Consider the following 25,903-nt stretch of genomic DNA (forward strand, 5'->3'; position numbering starts at 1 on the left):
CACTTACAATTAGCCCGAACTACCTTAAATCCGACAAATAATCCGACTAATCATGAAATCCAATTCTAGACCGGTTAATTGGTAGCCATTGTTAACCATATCACTTGATAACACATTACGCGCGGTGCTTCACGTATAAAACTCCGTAGCAACACGTCCACAGATAAGTTGGACGGTATAGTGTGTGCGACCGATTTAATGAGCCAGAAATGAGAAGTAGTGCTTAAACAGGATAAAACTACAACTTTCCCTTCTGTTGATAAAGGGCGCAGCCATCTTCGATTCTGAACTCGGGATCCTCTGCGTTATCCGAGATCATTCTCGGATCTCCGAGAAACGGGAGCGCGCATGTCGTCACTTCCGGCTTTGAAACTCGGAATCCAACTCGGAATCCGAGTTCCCAGGGCAAATGGAACGCACCATATGTATGTGTTCGAGTATGTTTGTGGATCGTGTAGCAGCAGCTCCCCCTGTGGGCTCAGGACTGTAACAGCAGACTGCAGTCCCTGCACTGTTGGGATGTGACCTCATTCACCATGGTTGGTGATTCACATTAAGATGCTGGGGCCTCTCCTCTTCAAGGCCATGGGGCCCCACCATGTCATGCTGTCGTGCCCTTAACCTGGATTGTGAATAGCGGGGCCAGTGCGATTCCTTAAATGGCCACTACTGACCTTACTGGGGTTGAGGTCACTGGTGGAAGCAAGGATCCCTCTCCAGCAGAAAAGGGCAATGGGGGCAGACACTTTAATGGCATGTGGATAATATTCAAATGATGTTCAAGTGTTTGTTTATTACAGAAAACAAAAATCTTTTTAACTCGCAGGCTGTTGTACTCTGTGACAGTGTGTGAAAGTTATTAACTTACAGATGGCAGTTTATATTCAGGGTAAGCTGTCCCATAGTGAACCAGTCCTGACATAGCAAACTGGCGTGGATATAGTGAACCGGTCTGGATGTAGAAATGGTGAACAGGTTCTCACATAGTGAATTGGCCCTGATATGGTGAACTGGACGTGTCTTGTCTGTGCTTGGGGAATCTGCCGTTCCCACAGCGTTCCTATTTTGGCGGAGTCCAACCACAGCTGATGTCCATGTGCTGCTTTGTTTATGAATTTATGATTGAGTTTATTTGAAAATGGTTGGCTTGGCAGCGCGTGCTCCGTTATTGACCTTGTGTGTTTTTGGCTTTCGCCTGCTGTTCCGTCTCGTGCATTTTCAGTGCCCCCCCACCGCCTGGAACCATCGCAGGGTTTAACCCCATGGTTCTCTTTTTCGCTGGCCATCGAGAGAGGATTTGCTCAGTCCCATACTAACATGCAAACTGAAGGCTAATCACTGACAAGAAGGCCCAGTAACATCATGCCCACTCAGGTCACATGACTGCATTCTGACTCCGCCCACCTGTGCCACTGGTCCTTAACACCAAAGCTGTGATGCCCACTGTGTTCTTTTCATGTTAATAGGTTAATGTCATATGAGTGTTGATCAGGGGCAGGATCTGCCCAGCCCCGCTCCATCATTCCCGCCAGTGTGATTGACCTTACTGGAGCTCCGGGTGTCCACTTTGCCTGTCCCCTCAGGGTATAAAGGCCCGCATCCTGGAGACGTTTGTCATGCTCTTCCTGCTCGCCCTACTCATCCTGGGCATCGTGTGGGTGGCGTCCGCGCTCATCGACAACGACGCCACCAGCATGGAGTCACTGTACGGTAAGGGCCTCCGCTTCAGCTGGACCGTGTTCTGGGTGCCCTGTGGCTCTGCGCCAGTGCTGGGCTTCGGGATTCAGGGTTTACCGTCACATATTCAGAACAACATAGAAAGCTTTTATGCCACAGTTTGTATGGGGGGAGACAGGTGCATGCTGGGACATTAGGACAAACATAATAATAATAATAATAATTGATACTTTATTGATCCCCGTGGGGAAATTGTTTTTACGCCTCCCTCAACTTGAACCGCTTGAACCGGCGACCTTGTGATTACAGGCACACGGCTTAGCCCACTGAGCCACACGCTGCTAACACAAAGGCCAAACAGTAACTACCCTGACAGTGAAAATTAGATTTTTTATTTGACTGTCCACACATAAATCTACAGAGGTGGACATTTCAGGTCCAGAAAGTGAAAATCCAGACCAGGATTTTGTTTTAACCAACCAGTTGAGCATAAAGAGTCATGATCACATAGTACTCAACTGGATGGTTGAAACAAAATCCTGGTCTGGATTTTTACTTTCTGGACCTGAAATGTCCACCTCTGTATATCTATTAGGCAGATAAATTACAGCACAAGATAAGAGTCTAAGACACCTAATTCTGGTTGGAACTCAGTTTTATATAAAATATATAGTTGAAGCGTTTTGTCTTTGTAGGGCAGAATACAGGACAAACCGTAATATAGTAAAGCATGAGTGCAGGACAGAAATATCAGTATTACTAAGTAATAAATACGGGCATTAGGATGTGCAAGTAGACCACGGTGTGGTTTATAATATTGGTAATGTGTGGAAGTGGGCTATTAAAACTGTGCAGTGTGATGCAGTAGGTGGACAGATACAGCTCACTGGGGTTATGCCTTTGCTGGACCTTGCTGCTGCCTTCACGTCTCACACAGTGATGTCTCTGCAGATCTCTGGGAGTTCTACCTGCCGTACCTGTACTCCTGCATATCCCTCATGGGAGGCCTGCTGCTCCTCAGTAAGTATCTCCACTCTCCTCTGGGGCGACAGTCTTCGCAAACTCCAGTGGGGATCTAAGCCGATCTAAGATTACAGTGGAGGTGTGGTGACTTTGTGGTCGTTAGTTTGTCGCTGTTTGCCGCAGTCGCTTAATTTGTTAGCGCGAGACCTCAAGAGCTATTTGACGGATCATTTTCAAACTTTGCAGACACGTTGTATAGGTTTGGAGCTGCTAAAATTCCGAGAGAAATCGCACGGAAATTGAAGCAGCGCTGCATAGTGGCAGCAAAGGGATGGGTGACTGCAGAAGGCACTTGACTTTGTGAATTTGATAACTCAAAATGTATGTGATTTGATCTTATTACCACTTCATAAAAACATTATGTGGATGAAGATCTATACCTGATTTCATTTTGAGACAAATCGTGGCAAAATTGAAACCTGGGCTTTGAGTATCTGCTGATACCAAGTACTGATCCAGTACCATTGCTTAATTAATAAACTGTATGCCTCACTGTGTGGAAGTGACTGGGATCATTCTTCTATGTGTAAGGCAACGTCAGATTTGACTTAAACATTGCTCAACTAACTATAAAACAAAATGTATCTATGTATATAAATGTACTGAATTATTTATTACATTTTAAACATCTTTTACATTTGGTCATTTTTTTATATATATACACAGCTGTGGGGGGAAAAAAATTGAGACCACAGCAAAATTTTTAGTTTCACTCATTTCTTATTTTAGGGGTATGCTTCTGTCTAAAAAATACAATTTCTTGCAAACTCCAGCCTGGCTCTACGCTGCTTCTTCCTTGCTTTGAGTCTTCAGTCCTGCTTCTAGGATCCTCTCATGAACTGTCCTAGCAGTGCACTGCACACCACTTAATGTTTGCCATTCTCTTTGAAGGTCACTTGAGGTCAGCCTCCGCTTTATGAGACACTGTCAGATAAATTAATGCTCTTCTCTGGCATTAGAACGTTGTTTTTTCAGAGATGTATTTATTTCTTTATCTGAAACCTGAGTTCATTTTTTCCAACTCAATCATTTATATCAGGGTTATCCTTTCTCAGCATGAAAGGTCCCTATGGAGGAACAAAACCTTGACTCTAATGGGCATTTGGTTCTGAATAAATTTTTCATCCAAATAATTTATGTGCATTTTTTTTTTATTATTAAGTACACATTTGCACTTTTACAAACAATCGATTGTCGCACGTATCGTTCTTAAAGGTGAATGCGTTCTTGCGTACCAGTTATCTGCACCCCTGACTATAACTATAATACGAGTAACACAACTGCTTAACTTTAAGTATTTATTTAACATTAACAACATACAAAAACAGTAATCCTCTAAAACCGGGGAATACATTGTTGCCGTTCCAGCAGCATCTAGTTTATCTCCCTGTCTGACCATTCTGCGTAGTTCCAGTGTGTACGTCCATCTCTCTCGTTGATATTTTAGCCCCCCGTCTGACCGCTCTGCGTTATTCCAGTGTGTACGCCCGTCACTGTCGCTGATGTTTTATCCCCCGTCTGACTGCTCTGTCGTTCCAGTGTGTACACCCATCTCTCTCGTTGATGTTTTATCCCCCGTCTGACTGCTCTGTCGTTCCAGTGTGTATGCTCATCACTGTCGCTGATATTTTAACCCCCGTCTGACTGCTTTGTCGTTCCAGTGTGTACGTCCATCACTGTCGTTGATATTTTAACCCCCGTCTGACTGCTCTGTCGTTCCAGTGTGTACGCCCATCACTGTCGTTGATATTTTAACCCCCGTCTGACTGCTCTGTCGTTCCAGTGTGTACGCCCATCACTGTCGCTGATATTTTAACCCCCGTCTGACTGCTCTGTCGTTCCAGTGTGTACGCCCATCACTGTCGCTGATATTTTAACCCCCGTCTGACTGCTCTGTCGTTCCAGTGTGTACGCCCATCACTGTCGTTGATATTTTAACCCCCGTCTGACTGCTCTGTCGTTCCAGTGTGTACGCCCATCACTGTCGTTGATATTTTAACCCCCGTCTGACTGCTCTGTCGTTCCAGTGTGTACGCCCATCACTGTCGTTGATATTTTAACCCCCGTCTGACTGCTCTATGTCGTTCCAGTGTGTACGCCTGTTGGACTCTCCCGCATGTTCACCGTCATGGGCCAGTTACTGGTGAAGCCGACTGTGAGTACCTGACCTTCCCCCATCAGCATACTTTGGGGAAATTGTCATTCATTCTGTCCCGGGGCTGATGTTTATCTCTACCTTCATGTGTGTGTATGTGTGTGTGTGTGCGCGCACTCCTTTTTCAGTGAAAATGTTGCAAATGTTACATTGCAAATTTGTTAGAATGTAAAAACAATGTTAAAAAAGATTTCAAAAAACTTTAAGTAGGTTTTTTTGTTCTTATCGGGCAAATGGGGTTTGTTCTGGTGATCGACCAGCCTAAGGTACCAGTTAAGCCCGAACATGACGCGTCAATAATAGACAGTCAGTCGGCCTTTTTTGAAGTTTTTGAATTTTCCGGTATAAAAATGATCAAAACAGTCTTATATAATGTGACAGTAATGGACTTGTTGCTGGAAGGTTTGTGGTTTAAGTCTGAAGGTTGGCCTTGCTGTTGTACCATTAAATCAACTGGGTCACTACAGCAGAATACATGATTGGTGCCCCCTGCTGTGTCTGTGGCTCGATTGCATCTCATTATCTGCTTCCAGATTCTTGAAGACCTGGACGAGCAGATCTACTGCATCCATCTGCAGGAGGAGGCCCTCCAGAGAAGACTGAACGGTACGTGGGGGGGGGCTTTCTGGCAGGTGCCCCCCTCCCTCAGGAAGTGTTCTGCTTTCCCTCTCTGAAATGAGGCTGCAGGGGGGATCATCGTCATGGCGGTCACAGCACGGCCAGCTTGCTGATTGTGTTACGGTCACGGTAGCGTTGGCTTCCCTATGGTTCAGCATGAGCTTTGACCTACAGCCTCCACCGCCCCCCCCCCCCCCTGCTGGGTCTTGGCTTGGTACTCCTGCCCCTCTTGCCATTGGAAATGGCATGTTGGATCCCAGACACATGGTAATACGCACGGAGAGTGACCAGGGCGGTGCACTTCAGCTTCCTCAGACCTGCACTTCTTTTTCATTTCCTCCCCGGTCACTGTACCCAGTTGGTCTGTTCCAGCTTGCACGTTGCCACCATGCTTCTGACACTGGTACGCCCCTCCTCTCCCCCCCACCTAGTTTATCATGGTGTCCCATCAGGCTCCACACCCTGGTGCCAAGCTGCTCCTGCAGGGTTCACACCACTGCAGTTTGGGCCTCCCAGCCCCTGGGGGCGCTGTCTGCACCAGCCCAGGCTGTGGGATGCCCTGGTTTGCAGTGACCTCGGTGCAGCAGCGAATGCAGTAACCCCCTCACTCCCTAATGGGTCTGCAGATCCCCAGCCCTAAGGCATTTTTAACCTCTCACTTGTTTTTCCCTAGTTCCGTCAGCTCTGTTACTTCCATTTTTACATCCATCCAATCCATCACGGTGCAGTTAGTATGTCGGGCCCGTTTGGACTCCTGCAGTTACTGGCAGTCGTCCTGCTAATCAGGTCACGGTCGAGTCTGGCTTGCTAGACATCAGCCGGGTCACTGAAGACGTGCTGGTCCTGAAATATTATTTCAGCACTGACCCCTCCCTCCCCCCCCCAACTCGCTACTCACCTGACCATGTCCATGTCAACGTCTAACCAGCTGTGCGTGTGTGAGAACATGTTTCTCTTCCCGAATCCCGAGCAGATGAGCGTGGGGCAGGATTAAAATATTAAAATATATAGTCTTGATCAAAGTGATCAGCCTGTGGCTCCTGTAACGGAGATGAAAGGTGTTATTTCTGTTGTGCGCTAGTAACAGTGTAACGTCGAACTAATTGGTCTTGATCTGCCAGTCACCAGAGGGAATGCAAATGGTGCCCCCCTCCCCCAACCGTGCGCCAAGACCTGCGAGACAAAACTGAGTGAAGCGGATAAATGAACCTTAAATGAGCCGCTCTTGCGGTTTTCCTGGAGAATCCCTTTGCGTCCTGCCCCCTCCCAACCCCAGCCAGTCGCAGCACGCGGAGACGGTGCTGACATGGGGGATTACTGCCACCCACTGGATTAAGGGTTTGATGAGATTGCTTAATGAACCGGGGGGGGGGGGGTTTGTTTTTGGCTGCTAACCTCCCTAAATGCAGGTGCACCGGAGACATTTAACCCCGAAGGCTTTTTTTTCCCGGTTTCGTTCTGTGGGCCCCCCCGAAGGTATCCCTGATGGCTGTCTGTCCCCCTCCCCCAGGGACGGCCTCTCACTCCCAGGAAAGCCCCCAGCATCTGCACAGAGAGCTGGACGGCATCCGGAGCCAGAAGAACAAGCTGGGTGAGTCTCTCTGTCCCCCCCAATCATCTGACCTCACCCCGTCATGGGACCTCACTGGTCAGCCGGGTGTCCGCCAGGGGCTCCTGGTCTTTCTCGGCTGCCCCCAAGGATTCTGGGGGGGCAGCTGCCAGGCTGAAAGGTGCGACTGATTTCTGGATCAGGAGTCGCCTGGAAAAGCCTTCTGGACCCTCTGCAGTTGGATGCAGACCAAGGGCTTTAATTTTAAAAAGTATCTATTTCTTCTTTATTTTTTTCCCCTCAGATGACTGTTCTGGTTGGGGTGTTATTGATGGCAGCCGGTGTGCGGAAGGGGCGAACGGGAGTGCAGGCACTTAGGATATTGGACAGGGAGGCTGGCTTTATCGTGCCCGGGCTTTTAGTGATGTCATTAATTAAGCGGCATTGTCCGCACGGAAAAGGCTTGGCAGCGACGGGACGGCAGCTGGTTCTCTAGCAGAAAGAAGGTGGCAGGGGGCGGGGCTGTGCCAAGCTGCCCCGAGTCTCAACAGCCAGATGCCGTCACCCCAGCGGCTGGAACTGTTAGTGTTTAAGCGGAGTGCGTGCTCGATCCGCAGACGCTTATGCCGGCGGGAGAGTGGCGGCGGGTTTAACCAAGAACTGAAACGGACCCAGGCCTCCTTTTTAATGGGCAAACCAAAAATCATCATATCAAAAAATAAATAAATAAAATACGGTCGGCCCTCCATACCTGCAAGATGGTTTAACGTACAGAGATGATATAGAGTCGGTTTAAAGTATTCAGGATGATGCGTGTAGGTTTTATGTAAATATTGTACACTCACCTAAAGGATTATTAGGAACACCTGTTCAATTTCTCATTAATGCAATTATCTAATCAACCAATCACATGGCAGTTGCTTCAATGCATTTAGGGGTGTGGTCCTGGTCAAGACAATCTCCTGAACTCCAAACTTATTGTCAGAATGGGAAAGAAAGGTGATTTAAGCAATTTTGAGCGTGGCATGGTTGTTGGTGCCAGACGGGCCGGTCTGAGTATTTCACAATCTGCTTGGTTACTGGGATTTTCACGCACAACCATTTCTAGGGTTTACAAAGAATGGTGTGCAAAGGGAAAAACATCCAGTATGCGGCAGTCCTGTGGGCGAAAATGCCTTGTTGATGCTAGAGGTCAGAGGAGAATGGGCCGACTGATTCAAGCTGATAGAAGAGCAACTTTGACTGAAATAACCACTCGTTACAGCCGAGGTATGCAGCAAAGCATTTGTGAAGCCACAACACGCACAACCTTGAGGCGGATGGGCTACAACAGCAGAAGACCCCAGCGGGCACCACTCATCTCCACTACAAATAGGAAAAAGAGGCTACAATTTGCACGAGCTCACCAAAATTGGACAGTTGAAGACTGGAAAAATGTTGCCTGGTCTGATGAGTCTCGATTTCTGTTGAGATATTCAAATGGTAGAGTCAGAATTTGGCGTAAACAGAATGAGAACATGGATCCATCATGCCTTGTTACCACTGTGCAGGCTGGTGGCAATGGTGTAATGGTGTGGAGGATGTTTTCTTGGCACACTTTAGGCCCCTTAGTGCCAATTGGGCATCGTTTAAATGCCACGACCTACCTGTTTCTGCATTGTTTCTGACCATGTCCATCCCTTTATGACCACCATGTACCCATCCTCTGATGGCTACTTCCAGCAGGATAATGCACCATGTCACAAAGCTCGAATCATTTCAAATTGGTTTCTTGAACATGACAATGAGTTCACTGTACTACAATGGCCCCCACAGTCACCAGATCTCAACCCAATAGAGCATCTTTGGGATGTGGTGGAACGGGAGCTTCGTGCCCTGGATGTACATCCCACAAATCTCCATCAACTGCAAGATGCTATCCTATCAATATGGGCCAACATTTCTAAAGAATGCTTTCAGCACCTTGTTGAATGAATGCCACGTAGAATTAAGGCAGTTCTGAAGGCGAAAGGGGGTCAAACACCGTATTAGTATGGTGTTCCTAATAGTCCTTTAGGTGAGTGTATATTTTGTACAAGGGACTAGAGCATCCATGGATTCTGATATCAACTGCGGGTCCTGGAACCAATTCCCCAGTGAGGGACGGCTGTATCCCCGTGATAGCCCGCCGACGCTGCGCCCCCTCCTGTTAGCCCGCCGACGCTGCGCCCCCTCCTGTTAGCCCGCCGACGCTGCGCCCCCTCCTGTTAGCCCGCCGGTGGTGCGCTCCCACTCTGAGTTACATTTTAATAGTCTTGTGTCTGATCCTCGTGTTTGTATTTTGTCCCGGATCTGATAAGGAACATTAAATGGTTCCTTGAGAATGAGCACAGGTAAACTTGGCTCATGACTGATTCTGCTGCTGTTATGGGGGGAGTTATTAGTGAGGTAATTACTGAAGGCCAGCCACCCCCCCCCCCAATCCTCCATGTTAAAGCACGCATAAATCAGTTTATTTTTTCAGCACTTTATTTAATCTTATTGCCTTATAACCCCAAAAGGAGAGATAATTAAAGACAATATGCTTAATTTATGGCACTTGTGCAATCAGTAATGCCTACCTCTGGGGCAAGCTCTGAGAACATCATGTTGATACATACACCGTGTTGTTGGGATGGGGGGGGGGGAGGGTGAGTCCCCCCTTACGTATCTGCTGGGACGTTTACAAGATCTTCTGTGACGTGCCCTGTCTCAGTGTCATTTCCCTGCCAAGCCCCAGCCGTGACCCTGTGCGCAGTCTGACCTCCGTCTTCTCCTCTAATCCCATTGGTCAAGCTGTGTCGGCACAGCAATACTGATTTCGCCGTATCGTGTTTTTTTTTTTTTTTTTTTTTTTTTTTTGTCGTTGTTTTTCCCTGCAGAGAGGAGGAAGAAAGCGTCAGCGTGGGAGAGGAATCTGCTCTACCCCTTTGTCATGCTAATACTCCTGACTGGAACTGTAAGTGAAGATGCGAGCTGCTCGCCCCGCCTCGGAAGGGGGGGTTGTGACGGCAGACCCCCCACCCCCACATTTCACGGAACGTGTCCGAGCCCCAGCTGCCGTGTCTTGGTACTAGGGAGCCACGGCATCCCTGTTCCCAAGAGGAGCTGCTCACCGTCTGGCTTTACCCCTCATGTTTCATCCGCTGCTACGTGCTTGTAATTACCAGCTACCTGCGCGAGTCTCTAATTCTCTTTCACTTTATAATATTATTTCTTACTTAGTAGGTTCCTGTATCCTGGGAGACTCGCGGCTTGTAATTTTTCAGGTAGCAGAGCTCAATTCTAGTGCCAGAGTGAACTGTCTGAAACCCCATGTAACTTTTGGGGGGGTGCGTGGTGGTGGTGGGGGGGGGGTGCCTGGTTGTTATGAGCCCCTGTTTCTGAACATTGCCCTCGGGGACCCCCAGACAGTCCCCCTCCCAGGTCCCAGCACACCTGTACCAAACAATTATTTTTGATAGTTTGGTTGGTTCTTGATTGATTCACTCGTTTTTGACTTTGATTTTCTGTTAATCTGGATCAAAACCAATCTTTCTGTGACTTTTAGGGTGCTTTTTCCACCGCACTAGGTACCGTACTTTTGTTAATTAGCAACATGTTATGCACATGCAATTCTTACGTCGCTAGTCAGCTATATTAAAATCAGGCTTTTTCTTACATTCAATATACTATATACATACAACATACATCGCTTCTCAGATTTCGTTGTTGCGCACTGTGTGCTGTGGTGTGTTGACAATGACCACTGATCTCTAAATTCTAAATTCTACAATTGCATACAAGTAGGAGAACAAGGTACTGAGGTTTATGACAGTGATTCATAAATAAATGACAATGCTATGAGACTTATCATTGAGTATGTTTACACGCACAGCTAAGTATAGCTACGGTTATAGCTTGAAGTACCAAAAGTACGGTACCTGTTGCGGTGGAAAAGCGCCCTTTAGTTGAGCGGTGAATTGGGCAGCTTTATAGCGCTGTACATTTGGTTGCATGCTATCGCTTCTGGCTATGGTGTTATCCGAAGGCAGACGTCACCACCGTAACCTCTGCTATGCTCCATGCTGCTTCTGTATACCAGCCTATTCTGGTACTTCCGGGTCAAAGCCGGGGGGGGGAAGACTGTGGAACATCCCCAAAGCACTTAGGCCAGTTTGAGTCTGGTTGAATGAATATATGCAGGAGTAAATCGACTCCCAATTATCTGGGTGTCTTAGTCCGACTTCAAGAAATTCGATTTAGTACAATCTCAATTGGACTAACGTTTATATGTACTTTAAAAGTCCAGTTTTGTTGGACTAACACAATAATTTTGATTTTCTTAGTATGCATGTAAATGTACTGACTATTGCTCTCTCTTGGGGCCAGCATCATGAAGCTGGATTTCTTGCTTAGCCAGATAAGTTGTCAGATTTATGGTACCCCAGTTTAAATGGACTTTACCTTTGTACCATCGTTAAAATCTAAACCATCCCCACCCTGTCCGGCATTCACCAACACACCAAACAGCACAGTAAAACAATAAATATCTTTGCCTTTAAAAATCTTCATTATTAAATTATTCACTTGGCACTTTTTCCACAAACAAATTTATTTTGCATTGCTCAGACCAAATTATCCAAACACTTTTATTCTGAAAAAGAAAATAGCTTGGGAAACTTTGCTCACGTGTCTTCCGCGTTTGAGAGTTCTATGCATAGTAGCCATTTCTTGAGTATTTAGACAAATTGTTCTTCAGCAGCCCTGTATAGCTCAGGCTGCGCTGCCTTCAGTTGCTGTTGGGGTGAGAATAAATAATGTAACAGAACAAATGGACTTAGAATTAATATACCAGATAGGCCTATAAGAATACATATGCATATACAAGCAATTTCATTACCATTACCGTGGTGTTACCATACATTTTATTACCATCCCTGTGGGAATTCCATGAAGATCATCTCCATTCCCGCTGTTACTGTGGAAATATTTTTATCTGCAGTATTACCACTTTCCCCGTTCCTGTGCCGCCCTCTAGCCTAGACTACCTTCAGTCTGACAAGTTATCTGGCTAAACAAGAAATCCTGCAGTGTGATACAGCCTGAAAAGCTGCCTGTCCTGCCCATCCCTTTCTGCAGGCCATCTCCGTACTCCTGGTCGCCCTCAACATCCTGTACCTGCTGGTTGACGAGACGGCCATGCCAAAGGGATCCAAGGTGGGCCCTCCTCCTCCTCCTCCTCATCATCATGGTGCTCATTTTTCGTTTCGTTTGTTTTCTTTGTTTGTCGCCTGTTGATGATTTGAAAACCTAATCAATTGTGCATGCAGTGTTCTGGAAAGTTCTCTGCAAAGGAAACACTATTCCGGATTTGCTCGGATGAATGTTGAAGTCTGGGCTTGAATTTTTTTTTTTTTATCTAATGGTTTTATCACTGTTTTCATTTTTTGTTTTTGTGTTTTTAATCCATCCCCCCCCCCATTCCCGACATCATTTCAAAGGGCCGTGCAAATTAAATCGGATGCATGTCTGAAGTCTACAGCTGCTGAACGTTTAAAAACATTTACACATTTCCTGACAGGTTTTTTTTTTTTCCCCAGATACTGGGTTAGGGATTTACTTTTTTAATAACTATCTGTAATTTTACGTTTTGTCCCTTCGTGTTCTGTACTGCCTGGATTGCTCTGACACTGTGTAAAACTAGACATCGGCTTTTTTTTCGCCCCATACGTAAAGCCAACAGAAATTATCATATTTTGTTTCTTTTTTCCCTTGTGGCGAATGCCCTCAATATTCCACGTATTTTGAGAGTTATTTTCGTTGGCCTGACGCTCTGGAGAAAATCCCCCAAATTACGGCTGTCAGGTGGTGTCAGGTTGCCTGGCGGCTCTTTCCGCAGCGGCGGCTCTGCGTGTTTGATGATCCGCTTGCTCGCCTCTGATCTCGCGGGCCCGTTTAGATGCCGGCCGCGTCGCGTTCAAGGGCACCGTCTGCCATCTGCGTCGGCCTGCTTCAGCTGGGGGAACTTTCGTGTTCTTTATTTATTTATTTAGTTGTCCCTTCCTCATGCATATTAAAAACGGGGAAGAAATGAAAGTCAAACTTTCCGGACAAACGGAAGCCATCGCCCCTCTGGTTCTGACCACTCCTCACCAGCAGGGGCGCTGTTCACCATCTTTTATTGGTATTGTCTAAATAACATTGCTGTATGCTGTATTGGGTTTCACACCCAGGCCCTGAAAACATTGAGCTGCCAGTCAATGCGTGGCTTCGGAAATGGGCCAGCGTGGCTGTTTATGCACCCGCTAATCCCCGCCCAGCCCCCCCCCCACATGTGCCCGCCAAATGCTCCTGTTATCCTCCATAAAAGTTGCCGAAATGCTTCAAAGTAGAGGAAGGCCGGGACACCTGTCGGATTGTGGTGGGCTTTGCATCTGGGGACTGGGTGCTGCACTGGCCGGCCAGGTCTCCCTTCTCAGGATCCACGTCTGGGAGCTGGGGGTGGCAGGGAGCAGGAATGAGGCAGGAACTGAGGGCAAAGCTGGCCGCTGAACGGGGCCCCGGTGGCAAAGGCTCAGAGTTGCGGGCACTATGTGCTAAATTCGTGCATTTAGGTCCTGCACTGAGTAGTCATGAAGCAGCCGGTCCTCTGTGTTTCATCACTTGATTTTCTTTAATTACAAATGTTTTTTGCATAGCGGTCTAAAGCATCAAACATAGCTGAGCACCTTTTTAGAGCCACCTTCAGAATATGTTAGTTTATTCTCATTTCTTTCTGCATGGTGCCTCTCCTCTCGCTACGCCCCACCCCACCTCCCGTAACAGCGGAGTTCCCTTCAAACACTGTTGTGCAACGTGACCGGCAGCTATGCCAAGAAGTCGAACAAAAGCAAATATTTCTCACTTAACAACTAAGTTCAAATGAAAATCTCAGCATTTGCTGAAGCCTTTGTTTTGTTTTGTTTGGTCTCCTCATACTGACATGCATTGAAGCCGCATTACCCTTATCGCATAGCGTATGGCTTTTTTGTTTGAACACCTGTTCAATTACTATGTGATTAACGATGGTAGTAAAAAGAATTTATTTGTCTGTTTTCGTTCGCCATTCCGGCGGCTCGGTGCCATTTCAGTCTGAAGTTTTCTTGTCAGCTCTGATGTATAGCAAACTGTTTTTATTATGAGAGTTATATTTTCCTTTTAGAGCCAAAATATACAGAAGTGTACTGTTGTTGTATAATCTGATGTTTCTTCCCCTTCTGCCCCCCAGGAGAGAGGAATAGGTAATGTGTCGACATTTGGGGTCGTGCAAGCAGCAATTGAAATCATTCTTATGTTGTATCCTTTCCTTGACCTCCGTACCCAAGTTCTCTAACGGCCATTTTGGTTGTGGGTTCATGTTGTTTCATGGGTGGTTTTATGGCAGAATAAAAAATGTCCAGTTTTGTTTGTCTTTGTAATGGTGCTGGGGGGTGTTTTCCCTGCGGAGGGTGTCCTTTTCCTTAATCCGAATAGTTACCTGCTGGTGTCCTCTGTCGTCGGCTTCTATAGCCTGCGTGTGTTCGAAGGTCTGACTCCCAGGAAGGACGACACCACCATGACTACGGTGAGGACGGTCAGGCCCTTGCATGTGGAACCCATGTGACCTGCTTCCCCAGTAGTGTGGCTCGCTTGAGATGATTAGCACTGGGCTTCTGCCCACAAGTAGCACTTGTGTCTGAAATGTAATGTTTTAGAGGGGTATTTTACAACCGAGGTCCATTCCAATACCCTTGTTGTGTTTTGCGATCCGATCTGGGGGTAAGTTTCCCTAAAGCATTGCTGCTGCAGCTTACGTAGTTAGAACCGTGCAACTTAATGGTTCCAACTATGTAAGTCGCTAACGGGAGCGGAGCTTTCGAGAAACGTACCCCTGCTCACGATGGCTGATTTTAACGTGTGGTTCTCTCTGGCAGATCATCGGATGCTGTGTGTCGATCCTCGTGCTGAGCTCGGCGTTGCCAGTGATGTCGCGGACGCTGGGTGAATTTCCACTTTCTCTGGGAATCGGGGCTTTAAAAAAAAAAAAACAGGGGAAAACCCACTTTTAACGTATAAACAAAGCATTTAGCAATGCTAACACAGGTGAGCTTCCGGGGAATAGGCCGTCTGTAAATAGGTGGCAAGGTCTGTATCCTTTGGGCCAAAAGTGCGGGTCTCCCACCCCGGCTTTGCTGGTCGCCGCTTCCTGATGTTAGTCCCGGTGTATTATCCTGCCCTTTATTTCATTATCTCTCCTTCCGTTTGCATGTTTGCCCTTGCTTATATCCATGTAAGGGCACCTGGAGCACAGTATTAAGTGCTGTAAACCTTTTCAATAAAAGTGTTTTCTGTAGGCTTTCTGCTGTTGACAGCGGGGTAGGCGCTGTGACCTTCACCTGCCTGCCTGCGGTTTGCAGAGCTGGGGGGGGGGGGGGGCGGGCGAGAGGATACAATTCTCTCAGGGTCAATAGAGGCCTGCTTCTAGCACCGAATCTCGATGCCAGTGAGCATCTGTAGCACGTCTTTGGTTGTGACTTGAATCCGATTATTGTGAGATTATTACCCCATTCCCTCATCGGCAAATTGGGTTGCCATTTCTGCGCAACGGTTGAAGGCCACTAGGGCGGCGATATGGAGGAATTACAGTTAAGATGAGAAAGGTGGGAGCTTGGGCCTTAGAGGTGCTGACATGGAAGAGAAGTAAATATCCAGTTGTCGTATTGCACACTGTGTCAAATAAACCACAATGACAAGTGTGAGGTCTGTAAATCTCACAGTACCCTTATGTGTTTTGTCAAAAGTAAGAGTCCAGCCTCAAGACACTTTAAGACCAGGGGAGGGTCTTGGCATGAGATTTATTTTTTCCCCCCTTTCCTCCCTCAACCTTTGTCTTTAAAATGACGGGGGGGGGGGGGGGGAGCACAGCCTAACGAGCTGCCAGGCAGAAGCAGATCTCAGCCTCTAATGCCGGGAAAGTCAAATTCCTTGATAGTTTACCGTAGAGATTTGAAAAAGAATTAAGCTGGGGGTGGGGTGGGGTGGGGGGGGGGGCAGGATGGTGCAATCACAATGGCGCTGATAAATGCGGAGAGCGGCGGGCCAGCTGTTCAAATAGCATTACCGGTGTGTAGCGGGGAGTTGCGTAGCGTATCAACACGCGCGGCTTGGCGGGTTCCACCCGCTGCCGCTGAATAGCTCACCAGCGAGGAATCATATGCTAACGAATCGGGGTGGGGGACCTCACGCGGCGGACGTGCGGGCTAGGGGGGGCCTTCAGAGTCTGATGGGAAAGGTAAACTTAAGCATTGCTGTCTTCAGCCCTGTTATGCCAAGAATTAACATGTCACAGTGGTAACTCCCCCCGAACCCCCCCCCCCCCCCTTCTAAAAGACTTGCGAGAATTGTGACGTTCCTACCGTCCACTATGGAATGGAATTCCCATGTCAGTCGATCGGCATCCGCAGAAGACTTCCATTGTGGAACATTAATATTGTTTTTAGAATCCTAGTTGTTTCAAAGGAGCCTTTTCACTTACTGTACCTGACTTTTGTGGATCCAGAAACCGTAAGCTGGTCTCAGCCTGCAGGGGATATGATGGGGCAGTTAAGGGCCTCTGAGGACGCCTGCCCCAGATACCTGCGCAGTAGCTGCAGGACGGTCATCCCCCAACATCTCCCGTGTAGCTGCTGCCTTTTGAGAGTTCCGTCGTTTCTATGGCAGCAGGAGGAATGGGAATTTTACCAGCGCTGCGGAAGGCCATGCAGGGTGATCGAGACAGGTTTCTCCGCAGCGTCCTGCAGTCCATGGGTCATGTGATCTGTAGAGGGATAGATCTGCACTCGACTACAACTAGTCTCCTATGCTGGTTTCACACTCTCAGCAGTGATACAGTTTAAAGTGTTGAGGTGTGTGAATTATGACGTTTATTGAAGTTTTTTTTTTTAAGGAAGGTGAATTGAAACTTAGATTTTTATGGACTGATTGTGTCACGGAAGTAAGCGCAGTCCCTGTTCTCAGACTGACTGGCCTGCATAGTTCAGGTTGTCATCTCCCGGCATGCTGGGATAAAATGAATGCAGCGTGCATTCAGGTCGGCTTTGTTTGGTTCTGTTTTGTGGCTCTTTTGAGAAATGCAATGTACTGTAACGCCACAGTCGAACGACAGATGTCAGATATGGGGTGGGGGGTGGATGCAGCATTCCTGCAGCCCTCACTGGGACAACGTATGTGTTGTACCATTTGTACGAGTACAAGCACATTGAAATGCTTCTTTTATATGTTGGGTATTTATTCCGGCATTTTAAGGGCCTTGCTCATGACCCCAAAGAGGACAGGTTGTTATTCTGCCAAGGATGGGATTCAAACCGGCAAACTTCTGATTACATGCACAGAGGCCTAACATTTCATAAAGCTGGATTTCTTCATTAGCCAGATAAGCCAAATGTAAGGATTGTCCAATAGGAATGTCACTTATCTCTCCCACTATTGAACCGTTTTCATGTTTGGCTTAAGTTATCCAGCTAACTGAGATATTCAGCTTTGTGGGATACCCCCAATGAACCACAGAGGCTGGGGTTGGTCGCACACCTGTTGACCTGTTGTGTGCCGTGGGTTTGATATGTTTAAGCGATAGATGTTCTGTGTTCTTTGAGAGTCTCCTTTTGTATGTCATGAGTGTCGGAACCGAGGATGTGAAAACCCAGCGCCCCTTGCAGATTGGAGGGCTTTTAATTCAATCTCCTTTTTTTTTTTTTGCCCATGTTACTATGTTTCATTATTTTTGAGTTAGCCTTCAGTGCGCTGGGAGCTATGCAGCTCGGCGTTAATTTGCGAGGGCGGAAAGTTCCGGAGCAGCCAGGGACAGATGAGCGGGGAGACGCCGCCGGCGGCAGCGCGTGCGACCTCTGATGACAGATGGCCTTAAATTGAAAAGCCGGCCCAGGTCTGCAGGGCCTCGGCATGGGGCCCAGAGAGGCGCCCCGGCGGCGTCCCCGTCCCTGAGATCCGGCCGCGTCCCGTCTGGCTTGCATGCGGGTTCCGGGGTGATGGGGTGCCCGCCTGGGAGGCTGAGATGAGATGATCACAGTGGCTCTCCAATGGACGGCACGGGTCCCATGTACGCGCCGTGACGACTTGTGGACACCAGACGCCTGTCAGAGGCCGCTGCTCAGTGGGAGCGTATGAAGATGAGGTTTGCTTAATTGCGATATCGCTGCATGCAGCTGTGCCTCCCTCCCTCTCTCTCTCTCTCTCTCTCTCTCTTTCCCTCTCACTTTCTCTTTCTCTTCCTCTTTCTCTCTCTCCCTCTGTCATTCTCTCTCCCTCTTTGTCTCACCATCCCTCTCTCAGTGGCTTCCTCTTGCTCTCACTCTTTCTCAATTCCTCTTTCTCTCCCCGTCTACCTCTCCTTCTTTCTCTCCCTCTCTTTCTGTCTTTCCCTCTTTTCTTCCTCTTGATTCCTTTCCCTCTTTTTTCTATTCCTCTTTCCCTTTCTCTATTCTATCTCCCTCTCCCTCTTTCTCTTTCCCACCCCATCTCCCCCATTTCTGTCTCTCTCCCTCCGCTTCTCCCTCTTTCCCCCATTTCTTTTTGTTACTTTCTCTCCCTTTCTCTCTCCCCCCATCTCCCCCTGTCTCCCTCTGTTTCTTCCCTTTTCCTCCTTTCTTTCTATTCCTTCCTCTTCCTCTCTTCTTCCTCCCCCCCCCCCCCCCCCCAAGGCTTGTTCGCCCCTGGAGGGTGAATAATCGCTGCAAGGTCCGGAAAAGGGATCCTGGGTTTTGGGTCGGGCATGCCGGTTGGCACGAGGTGCCGTGTTGCAGCTGAAGCCAGCAGGATGCTGCCTGTCGCTGCACTGCAGCCTCAGCTGGGTATAAGCAGCCACCTCCGTGCCCCAGTGCGGCTCGTGGTGGTCGTTAGTGCCGGGTCAGTGTTCCCAACTCCGCCTCTTTTTAGAAGCTCTGGATGTTAAACTGTTCATTTGGATGAATGTGATTGGAGCAAAATAATGCACAGGAAGGAGTATCATCACGGCAATCATGCCGTCCATGTGATGCTGAATAAGCGTCAGAGGGAATGCGTACGTGTTTATTTAGCTAATGCTTTTTTATCTTGTGATGTACTAATGAGAAATAAAGGTCAGACAATCCTTGGAGCAGTTGGGGGCTAAGGGCCTTGAGTGACACACTGCCCCCCATTCCCTTTTTATTCTCTCGTTATTTTTCGCAAATCTCCCTGTCTTCTGAAGCTGGCGACTCCTGCCCGTTTTATGGGGACCTGAATGGTGGCGGGAGGGGCTACTGACTTGTTCCAGAATAGCACGTTTTGTTGGAGTGCTTGTAAATACTTGGCTTGTCTTGCCAAGGACGGTGGAACAATGGCACAGCTGTGAATAAGCTTTGAATAGAGAATGATCATGTCATCTTTCTGTTTGTTTTGGAGTTTTTCCCCCCCATTTTTTGTTTGGTTTTGTTTGCCTGTTGAGAGTTTGATTTCAAAACATTTGCGCTATGTTGCTCCCAGAGCGTCCCCTCCATCGCGGGATGTGCCGCGTTGGTCCGTTTCGTGATTTTAGCTAATGAAAAGCGATGAAGTCTGTTTGGGTGACTTTGGTAGTATTGGACATTGAGCATAATCAGTTTATGTGTGGCTAATACTGTGTAATTGCATTTGCAGTCACACCAAACCGATATATATATTCGTAGTTATGGGCACATTCGGTGCAATTTGTGCTTGTTTTGTGATAGGAAGTGGATACCGATATTACCCCCCGATTATTTATTTATTTATTTATTTATTTATTTATTTATTTATTTAGCTAGCTAGCTAGCTAGCTAGCTAGCTAGCTAGATTTAGAAATCAACACAAAAAGGAAAAAAAAATAAGGTGTTACTAAGTACATGGAACCTTTCACTGGGAATATTACTGAACGGTCACTGCAGGACACAAACATTTAAAAAATCTGTTCGACACGTGCCATCCCATATGTGTTAGCCTGACAGTATCCTTCACTCTGTCAACAGGGATCACGAGATTTGACCTCCTTGGGGATTTCGGGAGATTTAATTGGCTTGGAAACTTCTACATCGTCCTGTCATACAATTTGCTCTTCGCTGTGGTGACGACCCTCTGCCTCGTGCGAAAGTTCACCTCAGCTGTGCGAGAAGCTCTGCTTAAGGCCTTGGGTAAGACCAATATTCCTTGTTCTTGTATGATGGACTTCTATCAATACTTCATATTGTCCAAAGGGTCCAGTCTTGGTTTTCGCATTGAAATGCTGTTTACCCACCTGACTTCAGGCTGTGGTGTCAAATGGGGCAAAATTATTTTCCATTTACCAGCCTGAAACGCCACAGTGGGGATGGCGATAACACATTGAAGCTTCGTCTTAACAGTCTTTAATTTAAACCCTGGTGAATGACCATTGACCTGGAGTAAAACTCTTGCTTATTTTTTGGGACACAGGTCTGGATAAGCTGCACCTCTCAAACAGCCCCTCAGACCCAGAACCCACCAAACACTCTGCGAACGGCCACCAGAAGTCTCTGTGAAGGAGACCCGGGGCTTGCCGTGGTGGTCGTTGGGAGGAGCGCTCAGCTGCGCCACATTCCATTGCCCTCCAGGTCCTCCTCTTGGGTATACACCCATCGGGAGAAGGGGCCCCAAACCGGCCTGTCCCTCCCCCTGCATCAGCAGAGCCAGTTTGTAAACAATCCCCTGGGGTGCTCTGACTGACGGGAAAATGGTGAAGAAATGCAAGTCATGTTGCTACGTTTACCCCGAGTCATAAATTTGGCATTCATCAGTCGTCGGGGGTGACGTCCCCCATTGTGATGTCACACTCTGTTGCTGTCGTTGCCTGTTGTCAGGCTCTCTGTTCCTCTAGCTGTCTGTTACACATCGTCACATCATGTTACTGAGCTATCGGTCCTGTTCTCTGGTCCTTTTTTGTGTCCTTCATGGTGTTAGAAAGACATTGTCAAGATATTGATATTAGTGATCTGGGAAAAAAAAAGTCATGATGTAGTTATGAATGAATCTGCAGTTTTCTTCTGCTTTGCTGCTCCGTGATGATTTCACTCGTAAGATCGCTGGTACTTGATTATTATGGCTAGTTCAGCAGGAGAATATTTTTATGAGTGTATTTTAAGCATTCATACCCTGTCTTAAGATCTTCCTGGGATTAAAGCTAAACGCAGGTAACAGAAGCAATCGAATATTAATGTACTGTAGCGGCAGGGCATTCAGTGAGCAGCCATTGTATGGAACTTGGCATTTATCTAAATCAGCTCCCCTGTTTCAGTACAATTCTGGTTGAGTAACTTTCTCAGGGCATTTAAAGCAGCCCCCCCCCCCCCCCCCCGAAATGCAGTACAGAACCCACTGGGCCAAGTCGAGACCCTGGCCTTAATTACTAACTAGCTGCTGCACCTACACATGGTGAACTCGCATCTCCATGATGAGGCCACAGACATGAGGGCAGGTTCTGGGTCCAGCCCCCAGTCCCCACATGGTTGTCTGTTTCGGGCTTCCTCACCCCTGAGGACAGCAGTTAAACTTCTGGGGGAGGATTTGGTGTGAATTTGCGGTGAACGTTACCGTCCGTCACTTCTGACCGACTGTGGAGCTGAAGTGAGGCAATTTCGGGTTTCTGTTCAGCTGATTGGCACTTCAGAGGTGAGCACAGAGAGCTAGCGGCGAGGGGTATGTGGGTCCCCCATCCGCGTCAAGGTGGGATTTTTAATAGGCAACTGCAGTTGTTTTGTTTGTTTACTTCCTTGAATGCTAAAAATGAGTGTACCTTTAATTTAAAAAAATATCTTGATGTTATAGATGGTGAACACCTGCTAGACTGTAACCCATGAGCAATATTAGGCGAGGAACTTCCTGTCACTGGTTAATTTTATTCTTTTAAGCTTTTTAAGGCCAGAGAACAGCTTCTTAGTCCACACCAGGCTGCCCCCTGCAGGTAGAAGCCTTGGTCGCCTTTGTTTGACCCACCGACTTGCCGCTTCCTGGACAAGAGCTGCACGTGTCTCTGGGTTCCTGATGTCCAATCAGAAGTCACCTTTGTCCGTTTAGTGTGTAATGTGTTCATAAGACTTTATACTAATGCTGGATATCACTATGGTAGATATATGCATTCCATAGATGCCACAGGGACAATTTCAGATTTTCATTCTTATATGTTATATCACTTTTCTTTTCCTGCTCACACATGACAATGAAACCACTGAGAACATATGAACAGCTAGACCTGCGCATTAATCTGGGACAGAGGTGTCATTTACCAAAGTGGGTGTAGGACTGTTTGTGTGTTAGTAGAAATGTGTGATACAAACTCCTGTTTAGAAAAAGCCCGTGTAGCTGTCTGGCGTCTTAGATCTAGTGGCTGTTATGAACCTCTCCTTGTCCCTGGCTGTTTCTCAGCATTATTGTTCCGATTTGCTGTAGTCTGTTGAAGGCCAGAGCACCAGTCTCATTGGAGTGGTCACAGTTCAGTTATTGCCAGTTCTGACTAATGTCATTGTCATGAAGTTGCATGTACATAAATATTTCATACCTTTTATACAGCGAGTATAGTGATGACTATGTACACATTGTAAATAGTACGAAACCCCTCATACTGCAGTTCTTTGATTTCACATTTCACCTATGTATGCCTTATAATGAGATTTTCAAAGACCTACTTCAGAAGATTTCTGATATCCTGCTTTAAAGTGAGCTTGAGTTTCTGTTCCCCCCCCCCCCCCTTTTTGTTAATGTGCGTGCGCCTGTGTCTGTGTAGTTTTTAAAATGACAAATTCACTGTGAACCCATCAGCAGTAACATCTTTATGAGGATCTGTTTGGTCTCTCACAGCTGTACGGCTTTGAGGAAGTTGCTGGGTGAGGCTCTCTGCTCCGTAAATAGTTAATAACAGGTTTAAACATCGGCAAAATGGACCTTTAAAAAATGAGGTTAAAGATTTGGCATGGTAGGCTGCAGCGTCTCGGATAGTAAGTGGCTGTGGCAGATATAATTAGAATGCTTTGCATTGCACCTACGTTAGAGCCTTTTTTATCAACAGTTGACATGCATATTTCATTTATGTCAGGCAGATGCCATTTAGTCTAGTATAGTGCCCCCCTTTGGTAATACTTTGTAACAGCATTACTAATTTCAGCTACTGAGAGATACACAAAGATGACTGAAGATGGTCTTGTAGATTAAATCCAAATTTTTACCTGCCAAAATTTTATCCTGCCTGTATTTCAGTATAAAGGTAGTAGTGCTGGACCTGTTGTCTTGTCCAGCCAGCATTTTATTTGGCTGTGTAGATATTTCTTCCTTAAAGAAAGCTACTGTGAACAAGTTGTGTGTGTGTGTGTGTGTGTGTGTGTGTGTGTGTGTGTGATGTTTGGTGGTATATGTAAAGACCTAATTCGATAATTGCCCATATTTTCATGTTCCTCAAACATCTGTCAGCTTTTTTTCTCCATTTCCTTCAAAAACTTTCTAAATGTGAAAACGCCCTGGATAGTTGTTGGGGTATCAATATATCCACTCGTCATGTTGGTGTTGGTATGTTGGTATGAAGTTGGCCATATCTCACATGTGTAGCCGACATTTATTTGTACATTTTGCAGAAGCAGCCTAATGCATCTATGAGGAAAGTGTAGAAATGTTTAAGCATTTGTTTTGTGGATGGTTCTGGAGAATAGTGAGGAGTGGGAGATTTAAAAACAACAAAAAAAAAAAAGTTCACAAAAATTCATAGCTGATTGTTGCATGTAGAGTTACAACCTTCTGTTATGTGTCGCCTCACTTTACAGTTGATGTTCTAGAGTGTTTCCATCACGTTTTTTATTTCGTTAATGTGTTGTAGGTACAGTGCTTCAGTGCCATACCCAGTGCTGTGTTCTGAGTTTTATACCACAGTTCTGTGGGTGTTTTTTGTCAAAGTTTCAGGTCTAAAGCAAGTTCTTAGCTTGCTCGCTGGGTTGTCTATTTGTACCGTCCATTCCATGGCTCACAAAGCACGCCATTTACGCCCATGCGGAATCCGGACTCTTCTTTGCAACCTGCCCACGTCGACCATGTGTGCTAGTATGGGGCTGCATTCTAGTATGAGTCCAGTGGGCATCCACCCGTCACTTTGTTTTAGCTGTAAATCCCAAGCTCTTCATTGGACAATCTCTAGCCCTGGATGTCTACTGGTTCAAGGGCTCCAGGTGGAGCGAATTAACATTTTTGGTTGCCTTATCGGGTCTGTCATTCATCGTCGCTTTAAGTTGAGGAAAAATGACAAGTGTCCGTCTCTGCATGTCATTCCTGAAAACGATGTGAATGTATTTTGGATGATGATCAGTGTTTTCATTTGTGAAACATTCTCGATACTTGTATTGGTTTACATTGTAATTTTTTTAGTTTACAATAAAGTTTGTGACTTGTGCTGGTGTTTGTTTTTATTTTTCTCCGCTCGGTAACTGTTTATTTAACACGGGTTGTTAGCCATGTATTAACATATGCTAATGGAATCCCACAGCAGCTGCAATGAAGCCGTTTTTATTGTGGGGAAACCATTTTGGAGTTGGAGCTGAACTTTCGGTAAGTTTTCCCAACTGTACCTGCTTCTGTGAGCAATAAGCAGAGTACAGGTCTAAGGTTAAATGGATTTGTCTTCCTCAAGCTCATCTGAAATGTGGACATTTTCTAACTCTTTGCCCATATCCATACAAATAAATGTCATTTGGCAAACGTACATGTTTTGAGGTGGAGCTCTGGACTCACAGAGATGTCTTCCATTTTGCCTGTGTTTGTTTTACAGAAGCACAATAAAACAAACAGCACTAGAAGTTATGTGAATGGTATAAAAATCACATTGTCCACAGAGTGATCCCTGCCTGTGTTGTTTAAACTGTTTTTGGTCTGATGGCGCAATTGCCTGTCAAATTTAACAAAAAAAAAACCCCTGCAGATTTATGGTTGTGTCCACATCTCTGCTTGGAGTGTTTGCAGTACCGCATTGCATTCCCACAATACCCTGGCCATGGACGCAGACAGAGTGACTGACCTTTGAAAGCTGTTACAGCTCAGAGGAATGCGGCCCACTGACCTGATCCAGGGAAGACGACTGACTGGGTGGGGGGTTAACAAAACGATACATAACTACTGCATCACAGCAGCAACCTTTCTGTAACCTGCCAAATAGGTCTACAGCACCATGGCAACCAGATCAGAATTTTTTTTATGGTGCCTGTTGATTAATACAATGTATTTATAATCACCAAAATAGCTGAGAAGCAAACAAAGGCTTATTATTACATTGGTGCTGTACCTGTCATTGCTTTGAGACCCAGCAGACATGGTAAAATGCAGACTTTTGTACTAGAATGTTTAAGACATTTAAAGCAAACGTTGGCTAAATTCCCCCCCACCTTTTGCTATCTTTCCAACGTCTTATCTCTTATTTATAAAAAAACACAGTCTCACATCCCAGTTAGGTCTGTCTGATCAGTGTCTGCCCAGTGGGCTGATTTTGTTTTCACAGCCTTGTGTTATTAACCTCATTTTGAGGTTTTTAAGTTGAGAGAATATTTAGGGATAAAGAATCTGTGTCTGCATATTTCTCCAAATATTGAAGGTTTTCTGTATGATGCATACATTGCTGTCTTTAAAGGTATTCTAAAAGCAATAGTACTGGTTAATATTGAGTAATCATCAGCATCTTTTTTTTTGGATTAGGTTTGTGGCTTGCAGTATTGTTAGTTTAATCTGCTTGGTAGCCATTTGTTTAATAAAGTTTGAATTACATATTAACACACAAACACAAATGAAATACTACATCTTTTATGAGAAAGTATATATTTAATTTATTTAGCAGA

General features: G+C 46.3%; 1 protein-coding gene across 1 annotated transcript in view; it reads left to right on the plus strand.

Moving 5' to 3' along the window:
- The window catches only part of lmbr1 (limb development membrane protein 1), a 38,336-nt gene extending 13,866 nt beyond the window's left edge, over nucleotides 1–24,470 (plus strand). The window contains exons 6-17 of the mRNA XM_072710659.1: nucleotides 1,584–1,710; nucleotides 2,629–2,697; nucleotides 4,791–4,855; nucleotides 5,389–5,461; nucleotides 6,984–7,064; nucleotides 9,923–9,999; nucleotides 12,162–12,239; nucleotides 14,290–14,357; nucleotides 14,535–14,625; nucleotides 14,975–15,041; nucleotides 20,060–20,221; nucleotides 20,502–24,470. Of these exons, the coding sequence (XP_072566760.1) occupies nucleotides 1,584–1,710; nucleotides 2,629–2,697; nucleotides 4,791–4,855; nucleotides 5,389–5,461; nucleotides 6,984–7,064; nucleotides 9,923–9,999; nucleotides 12,162–12,239; nucleotides 14,290–14,357; nucleotides 14,535–14,625; nucleotides 14,975–15,041; nucleotides 20,060–20,221; nucleotides 20,502–20,587 (1,044 nt within the window). The 3' untranslated portion in view covers nucleotides 20,588–24,470. The remainder of the gene's footprint in view (nucleotides 1–1,583; nucleotides 1,711–2,628; nucleotides 2,698–4,790; nucleotides 4,856–5,388; nucleotides 5,462–6,983; nucleotides 7,065–9,922; nucleotides 10,000–12,161; nucleotides 12,240–14,289; nucleotides 14,358–14,534; nucleotides 14,626–14,974; nucleotides 15,042–20,059; nucleotides 20,222–20,501) is intronic.
- The last annotated feature ends 1,433 nt before the right edge of the window (nucleotides 24,471–25,903 follow it).

Source organism: Paramormyrops kingsleyae, chromosome 4 (assembly GCF_048594095.1).
Source record: "Paramormyrops kingsleyae isolate MSU_618 chromosome 4, PKINGS_0.4, whole genome shotgun sequence".
NCBI classification, from domain to species: Eukaryota; Metazoa; Chordata; class Actinopteri; order Osteoglossiformes; family Mormyridae; genus Paramormyrops; species Paramormyrops kingsleyae.